Genomic DNA, 8501 nt, shown 5'->3' with positions numbered 1-8501 from the left:
AGTACATAAGTTAACAATACAGAAATAAAACAGCTTGACATGCACAATTTTTACTTTGTTTCACATGAAATTCAGTCCAGCTATTATGGACATTCTGAAATTATGTAGCCTTGCTCTTGGCTGACAGTATTAGATGATTTTGTTATCCTTGCCCTTCCAGCCCCTTTTCTCCCCTCCAGGCTCCTCTGCTGAGCACTTTCTCTCTGCTTTTTCCGCACCACCTCTGTTTCTCCTTACCTAATCAGTCCCAAGCTCCTGCTCCAAATGCCAGTCCCAGTTTTTCTCTCCGGGCTGCTTGGCTGCCTCTGTTGCCTTCTCTGTCATAGGGTGGAATTTTCTCCCTGTCGTATTCAGGCAGAGACCTTTCTTCTTGATACAACCTTCAAATCGTTTGGAGCTTAGAAGAGATAGGATTCCTACCTCTCAGATCCTGTGCCAAGGCTTGGGCTCACTGGGAAAATTTGGAGGTGGGGATTAAAGTGGAAATCTAGCTTTACCACAGTATCCTTAAGCTGCTGTTCTCAGTCAAGACCAGTCTTTAATGATCCTTCTTTCTTTTTCTTTTTTTTCCCTATTAGAATAAAAGAAACCATTACTGAGGGTGTGCTCATTTGAGAAATAAAAAAAAAAAAAAAAAAAACCAACAACAAAAAAACCCTAATATTTACAAGTTAGTCAGATTTGTGTAAATTTTCAGAGAAAAGAAAGGCATATTTTGAATGAAAGAGGTCACATTTTGAGTCTGTGCTTCAAAGCCTGAGGGCAGCAGAGCATTTCAAAGGAAAAAGTTTCCATTTTTTTAGTATGAGCAAAACTGTTTATTTTTCCATAACCTTGTTCTTGGAAATGGACAAATTGTTTTGGCAGGTATTTTCAAAATAATCATCCTGGTACAGACAGTCAGCAGATCAGTTTTCAGCCGAAGTGATGATGTTTTTTCTAAAGCTACATGCAACAGAAAACATGGTCTGTGCTGGGAAACGTTAGCCAAGCACAACACAGGAATGGCAGCGCATCCACCTCAGAACACTGTCACCAGTTGTGTTCTCTGAGGGTTTCTGAATTATGTTTTTGAGACAGCAATTGCCTCATGGAAAACTTGTAGGGTCACAGAGTATTATTTTCCTGTTTTACAGGCAGAGAAACTAAAATATGAAGAAAGGAGAGAAAAAAACCCAAAAAAACAGGGATATAATCCCAAACTCCTCGTGTGATTCTGAGTCCCCCTTTCTGGCACCCACTGCTGTCACTTCTACAGAATGCTCCTGGTGCATCACTCCTTGCTCTGGGGCATTTCTGGTGGTCTCTCCATGTCAGAATGGGATCATACCTTCAGTATTCTCTGATTGAAGGCTGTGACTGGAAGTCTGGGGGCTCTGGGTGAGGGCACTGTGGGTATGATGGGACCTGCAGGAAGCAAATGAGTTCAGCTAAGAGCAGGACACCTTCCCACACTCTGAACTGCAGCATATGTGAGCGTACCTGTACAGGACAACATGAAAGTAGTTATGTACTGGAATGATGTTGCGGGGAAAGGGTGACCTATGGGGCAAGGACTTGTGACAGGAGGTCAGAGATGTGTTGCAGTGGTGGGACATTGCTGAGGCAGAGAAGCTCATCAGCACACTGGGCTGTGGTCTTTCTGAGTGCTCTGGGAGATGCTGCAGGCCTGGAAGAGTGGTGCTGCCGAGAAGTATGTGCCATTGTCTGACTCACTCCAGAGAGGCAGAAACATGGTTAAGTGTAACAGCAAAGGGATGAAGTAGCCCCATGCAGACTGAGCGCCTCTGCTAAAAAGCACCCCAAGAGCAATAACAAATTCCGTAGCTTAAGCTGCAGCCCTCTTCAGAAAGAAGAGTAAAAAAAATTGCCAAATCAAACTGCTGACTCCTTTATTCTTATCAAAACACCACAGCATACATCTTTAAAGCCTGGAGTAAATCACACATGGGGCCAGCTGGAACTGGCCGGCTCCTGACCCTCCCTTGATATCAGGTGCGTGCTGCACTTCTCTGGCAGATTAATTTATGACCTCATGTAACTCAGAGCACCTAAAACTTTCAACACGGCTGCTAGAAAGAGGCTGAAGGTTTGCTTTGGATAGCACTGCCCCTGGGAAGAGTTGGAGGCCTCTTGGCAGATAACCTTCCTAACGGATGGCAGTGAATTGGTTTCCTGCCTATCTTTTCTTTCTAAATTCCCCCACAATGTGAACGTAGGGCAAAAAACAGAGGTACAGTCACAACCAGGCTGTGTGAGAGGTAGTTGGTCCCTTTTGGCTCTTAGGTTATCCTCTTTGGCAGGTCCCAGAGGCGGCCCTGGAGCAGCCATCCAGCCAAAGGAGAGGAAGGTGCTGGTGAGTGTAAAGGGAGAGCAGCTGGGCTGGGGGCTGGAGGCAGCTTGGTGTAGAGAATACGATCAATGTGATCTATTGCAAAAGCAAGCCTCGGTGTTTCAGTAGAGGGGAAAGAGATTTAGAAAGAAGCTTTTTAATTATTACCTGTCAAGAAGTTACACTTTAACTCCACAGTAACATACTCTGGTCTCTCTGCTTAAGGGCTGGGGGGGTGTCATGCATCAAACCTGCCTGAAATCTGCACTGGAATACGGGAGAGGGCAGGGGGAGGGAGAGAAGGAAGAAAGAAAAAATAAAAGAATACAAATACAGATATAAAGGATTAGCGAGACAGGATAGAGAGGGAAGGAGCTGCGTTTCAGGCCGCTGACCTCTCTTTGTGCTTCACCCAGGGGGGCTCTCTGGCAGCAACACACGCGTGGGGCCGCTCTCAGCCCCAGGCACAATGCGCGGTGTGAAACCCACCCCTGAGCACCCGAATCTCTGCGCTCTGCTGAGCAGCTCCGGGCTCATTGGGCACTGCCATGCACCCCTTTCAGAGGCAATGTCCCTTCAGAACGAGGGGGCGGAGGGGGGGGAGGGGGCTGGGGCAGGCAATCAAGCTGATCCCACAGCAAGTGAAAAGCTCTTGGTGTATATATAGCTTTTTTTTTTCCAGGGAGTTTACTTCTCCGGTAGGTCAATGTGTTAATTAAAAGTTGGTCCGGGTTGGTCAACTGCAATCCCCGATGTGCCATCAACATATAAAGAATGTTGTTTTTTTTTTCTTTCTCTTTTTGAAGGTATCAGAATGCATAAACTCTGTAGAAAGCCCTTTTTGCTCCTTACTGTTAACTAGCAGCTACACAGTAAAATCATTAGAGATATAATCAAATGTGGGCTTCCTTTTGAAGCGTCCTGCAAAATAGCCCCAAAATGTGATGCAGTAATTTGATTTTATTTTTTTTTTCCTTTGGCACTACAGGTGCTGGCGGTGCCTTCCCCCCATTTCCCACTCCATGTATATTAAACAGTGAGAGAACATCTCTCCATTGTCGGCGATGACCCGAGACTTTGCTGGAATACCTCGTTCCTCGGTGTAAAATTGCAAAGTGGGTCTCTCTCTAAAATTCGCGATATTGGTTTTTATAATTACCTCGTGGTCCAAACTTTTGCACAGCCTATTAATAAATAAATAAATAAAAAGCGGGGTAAAAAAGAGAAAGAAAAAAAAGACAGAAAGCCCCGAGTGCTATCCCCAGGATTCACCCTTTCCTCGGCAGCACCTACTGCAAAGCGCCGGGGCCCCGTGCAGCTCTCTCCCATTACAGCGCAACGCTGCTCGGAGCGGGATTTTCTTTGTGATTTCTTTCTTTTCGCCTTTGTAGGATACAAAAGGTGAATAATGAAATCTCCTCGCTAATAGTTTATGAGCCATGAGATTGGAAACGTGTGCGGACAGAGCGGGGCGTCGGGCAGAGGGTAGCGAGGGGCAGTGGGGCTCGGGCTGCGGCAGCCCCCCGGACGGGTAGCCGGAATCGCGGGGCCGGGCCGGGCCGTCCATGGCACCGCCCCGCGGCTGATCCGCTCGCGGATGCCGGGAGAGGGGAACGCGGCGCGTCCCGGAGCTGCGGGAGGCACACGGCTGTGCTCCCCGGGGCAGGACGGCAGGTCAGAGCGGGCAGGGAGGAAAACCTCGGTGCCGCGGTTGGATCTCTGTCGCCTGACACGCAAACCCTCCGTAGGCAGGGAGCGGTCAGCGGGAGGGGAGACCCAAAACCGCCGGTACTCAGCCAAAATACGGGGAGAGGGCTGAGCGCAGCCTGCCCCGAGGGACACTGTCCGACCGCTACCCCGGCAAGGCCGGCCCCCCCCCCGTGCCGCTGATCTCGGCCGAGGGAGCACAGCCCCCGCTCCGACCCCACAGTGCGACTCTGCGCCCCCGGGCAAAGCGCTTTCGGGGTATTACCCAAAGCTGCGGACAAACATTTTGCCCCTTTTCCCTTCCTCCCTCCCGAAGTACCCCTCAAATAACTCCAGTCTGGTTTGGTTTTTCTTATTCCCCCTCTCGCTTTCCAAGTCAAGAAACCCGCCTGCCCGCCTCATCCACGTCCATCCGGCATAATGTGGGCCCCCCTCCTCGTCCTCCAAAAAAACCAAAATATTAAAATAATAATAATTAAAAAGAAGGACCCCCATAAACGCCGTATTTCCAGTTGAGAGTTAAAGTCGGCGTTAATCCGGGTCAGTTCCTGCCCCCGGTTTGAAGGAGGGAGGGTGTAACGTATGGGCTGTGGGGGGGAAACAAAAAGCAGAGCTCCCAAATAAACAAACAAACAAAAATGTAGCGCAACACCGCAGTGAACTCAAATTCCTCTCTGCACACCCACAACTTTCGCTCTGGCCGCTGCCTGGGGGGGTTTAATCTCGCAAAGAGAAAGGGGGGCTCCCTGCGCAAAATTACGCCTTCTCCTCTCATTTGTTCGCTGATTCCATCAAAAACTTCGCTATTTATAGGCTACACACCCGAACGTGGAGCGATACAAACCCTCCCGCGTTGTTCCCTTTGCAGAGCGGCCGGTCCTGGAGCATCTGCTCGGGGTTGTGCGTGCGCTAAAGGCAGCGGAGAGCGCTCCACCAGAACGGGCCGAGAGGAGCTCCAGCTGCGAGACTCATTAATTGCCGCGAGCCGCTCCGCACAGCCATGTGAGTACCGCGCAGCCAGCACCTTTCGCACAGATGGGCAGCGATCACGCACAGACACTTTCTGTCTTTCTTTTTTTTTCCTTCCTCCCTCCCCTTCCTTATTATTTTTTTTTTTATTCCCGTCTCGTCTCCCTCCCACCTTTTTTTTTTTTTTTTCCTTTCTTTTTTTTTTCTTTTTTTTTTTTTTCCTTCTAAGTTGGAGTTCACACGGCTCTTTCCTCTCTGCGAGTAGGAATGAAACGTGGGCGAGCGCGGGGAAGAAATGCATTCGGGCAGAGGAAGCAAGGAAGGAAGGAGCGGAGGAGGAGGAGGGGGGAGGTGGGGGGTGAGGCGGTCGCGCTGTCCCCCGAGCCCGAGCCGGCAGGGAGCTGGGGATGGGGAGAGAGCGCGGCTCAGAGCCCTCCCTCCTCCTTCCCGGAGCGCTCAGCTCAGCCCCCCAGACAATTCCCGTGGTATCCGCGCGGGTAACGATCTGTATTCATCAAAACCCATCTGGGGGAATTAAAAGAGAGAGGACAAGGAAAAAAATAAAAAAGAGCGGGCTACAAGGACGCGGGGCTGATGGCTGCGCGCTGTCTGCGCGTCTCGAGCGAGTGCTGCGCTCAGGAGCCGATGCTCCTTTCCCTGCGCTCACCCCACGAGCAGCGCCCGGTCGTTTCGAGCGGGGACAAAACCCCCGCGCCCTATAGGAGGGACGGTGACTCTTAGAACGGCTGTGCGCGGGGAGGCGCGGTATTGCCGGCTCCCTCGCAGGGCTCCAATGGCACGCCGTTGGGTTAGCGTAGCATTAAATTAACAGGGCCGGGGTTATCCGGGGCATTATACAGCGTGCCCGGGCTGTAACCTCCTCTCATTCATACACAAAGAAGAGGGAGAGACGGAGTTGCTCCTGAGAATCCAAAGAGCGCGGTGAGTGTCGGTGTTTGCTCTTCTCCCTCACGTGCCTGGGAACAAAGTTCAAGGCTCCCAGCGTGGTCTGGGTGTAGAAACCCGGAGCCGGCCGCTCGCCCTAAAGGCTGCGAAGGGACCGTGCAGGCAGCTCCCGCACGGCGCGGCGGGTAGAGAGCGCTGCCGTGGGGAGAACGGCTCGCAGGGAAAGTGCCTCCGCTTCGGGGCTATTTATAGGTGGCGGTAAAGTCTCCTTTTCAATAAGGAGCCGCGTAAAGAAGCATCAGGAAACGGCTGAGGGATTGATCCGAGGGGCCGGGCTGAACTCGCACAGCCACGGCTGTGGGGAGAGGAAGAGGATCCGCGCTCTGCTGAGCTCGGGTTTGCTCACAGTTCAGCTCCTAAGCGCAGGTACAGAGCGCAGGAGCGTCTTCTCTCTTTTCTTTCAGCCGCGCACGTAATAGAGCGCACCCGCAGGGCTGAAAGTGGGCCAGGGCTACACGGTAGGTATCAAATCACACAAAGCAGAGGAAAGAAATCCAGTTTAAAATACATTAGTTGAAATCAGAGGAAGAGCTTGATTTTTTTATAATTATTATTTTTTCCCCCTCTCTTTTAAACAAAGGTGCACGTTAGAACAAGCTAGGAGCACTTTGTACCTGACAGTATCCCCCACGCCCATTGGAAATAAGGCAAGGAGCTCGCTCTTCCTTTGCATCTTTTAAACCTTGTGTTAATTAGAATTGCTAAAATAGGACACCCCGGTGGAAGAGGTTTTCAAGTACCCACCTACATGTCTGCTGCGAGCACAACTGCTAAATTGCTCGAAACACTAAAATCCGCCCCACCCCCAGCTTCTTTTGGCACCTACTCACCCTTTCCCCCCGAAATTGCATTCGCTTCTTGAAAGAAACTCCATTAAGGGGAAAAGAGAAACCCCAAACCCCCGGCAGCGACGAGATGAATGGGCTCGGCGAGCCCGGCGCTGCCTTGCGCATCGGGAGAAGGGTTGGACAGAGCGTCCTGAAAACTAATTCCTTTTTATTATTTTTTTTTTAATTTTTTTTTTTTGAAGTCCCAAACCGGGCGTATCCCAACCCTTCCCTCTTTAATTTCTTTGATTAAATCATAACAAAGGCTCGTCAGCTTCTCGCGTTTCCTCACATGCAGCCGTACGCGAAACTTTTCACATGAAAGCGAAGTAATTGGCTGCAGCTGACCGGGGGCACGGGCAGCCACGAGTCCTGCTCCCGTCCCCTCAGTAGATTTCACGTGAAAGCGTCACAGCTGCACCTCGTGCTCTCAGGTGGCGACCCTCAGGCTTTCAGCTCGGGCTAGTTCCCCACGCAGCGCCTTTCTCTCACGGTGAGGTCAGGAGAGAGGGGCACGTCGGCTCTTCCCTTGCGAGTCGTGGGGCTCCCCGAGAGCCCACCTGCTGTCACACCCCGATATCCACATCCCCGGTGGTTCTTATTTGCTTTTCCCTGATTAAAGGCTAGATTAATTTCTCCTTCACGAAAGACAGGCTCCGTTAGCTCACCTCTAACTTACGTGAGAAAGAAAAACAGCCTTACAAAGCACTTGGAAGCGCTGTCCCGAAAAGATCTGTAGCTCCCGTCCTATCCCGGCTGCCCGACCGAACCGTGCCGTGCCCCACCGCCTGGTTGAAGTATCTCCCCAACAGCAATGAGGCGAGCAGGTCACAGTGAAAAAAAAAAAAAAAAAAGGATTAAAACACCCTGATGAAAAGACAGGGACCTCGTAGCAACAGGTAACAGGATATGTGCCGCTTTCAGGGGGATTTGAGCAGGGTGGGAGTTTCGCGGGAGGGATGGCTTGCGGTGTAGGTGTGAAGGTGAGAGAGGGGCAGCCAACAAACGGCTCTTGGCGACGCTTCAGCGAGAGTTTAAAGCAGCGTTGGGGCGGGCGGGACACCCGCACTAAGGCAGCGAGGACGTTTTTCCTTGTCTTCCCGATCGCTTCTTTCCGCGGTGCTCAGCCAGTGCTGGGGCCTCCAGCGTTTTAGGGGAGCACGAACAGCTCTGGACGAGTTATTTTCCGAGAGCACCGCTGGTCGGGCCCAAAGCAGACCCCGAGCGAACCCACGCATGCTGCGGAGGGGGTTCACGACCTGGTCAGGGGCACCCGACGCATGCCCCGCGGTGGAGGCAGGTGAGGAAGGGTTAGCCCTTCCCCTCCCGGCAGGGCTCTTTGTTCTTTGACCCTTTGTTCTCCCGCTTCTCGGCTTCGTACGAAGTTTCTGAGAGGACGGGAGGTGCGGGTGAAAGTTACTGAAATCCCCGGAATTAAATTGTCGGAGCTCCGAAAGCAGGCAGCGCTCCCTCCCGGCGTTCTACCCGTCCCTGAACCGCGTCGCTTTGTGTCACTTGACCGCAGGACCGGCGTGCGGCGATGGGAGCGGGCCGCGACGGCAGCGATGCCGGGCAGGGAGGAACCGCGGAGGGTCCATGGGGTGCGGCGCCCCGCTCTGAGCCGGGCACCCCCTTCGGCACCGCGGGGAGCTGCCGGCTTTGCAGCGGGCTCTTGTCCGCTCTGCCCTTTCTGGCGAGAA

General features: G+C 52.1%; 1 protein-coding gene and 1 long non-coding RNA gene across 9 annotated transcripts in view; one reads left to right on the top strand and one right to left on the bottom strand.

Annotated features, from left to right (window-relative positions):
- Nucleotides 1-266: 266 nt before the first annotated feature.
- LOC116653249 (uncharacterized) lies at nucleotides 267-5021 on the bottom strand. Of its 4 annotated transcripts, XR_014944548.1 has the most exons (4): nucleotides 4862-4996; nucleotides 1331-1407; nucleotides 498-571; nucleotides 267-397 (listed from the first exon to the last, which is right to left on the bottom strand). It is a non-coding gene; the product is annotated as an uncharacterized LOC116653249 (long non-coding RNA). The 4 variants fall into 4 exon arrangements; XR_014944549.1 differs by lacking the exon at nucleotides 1331-1407 and having other exon boundaries at nucleotides 4862-4990; XR_004306802.2 differs by lacking the exon at nucleotides 267-397 and having other exon boundaries at nucleotides 435-571; nucleotides 4884-5021.
- ESRRG (estrogen related receptor gamma) overlaps nucleotides 4670-8501 on the top strand; it is a 375558-nt gene continuing 371726 nt past the window's right edge. Inside the window, exon 1 of one of the 5 annotated variants that reach the window (XM_032443885.2) lies at nucleotides 4670-5041. In XM_032443885.2, the coding sequence (XP_032299776.1) occupies nucleotides 5040-5041 (2 nt within the window). In that variant the 5' untranslated portion in view covers nucleotides 4670-5039. Of the gene's footprint in view, nucleotides 5042-5898; nucleotides 5951-8501 lie in introns of those variants that run through there. The other 4 variants (XM_085542936.1, XM_085542945.1, XM_085542938.1 and 1 more) reach the window with 4 other exon arrangements.

This window comes from Coturnix japonica, chromosome 3 (genome assembly GCF_054131305.1).
Source record: "Coturnix japonica strain WE chromosome 3, WE-NBRP24, whole genome shotgun sequence".
In the NCBI taxonomy this organism is placed as follows: Eukaryota; Metazoa; Chordata; class Aves; order Galliformes; family Phasianidae; genus Coturnix; species Coturnix japonica.
The sequence above is the reverse complement of the archived record's forward strand: the minus strand, read 5'-3'. Positions and strand labels throughout refer to the sequence as shown.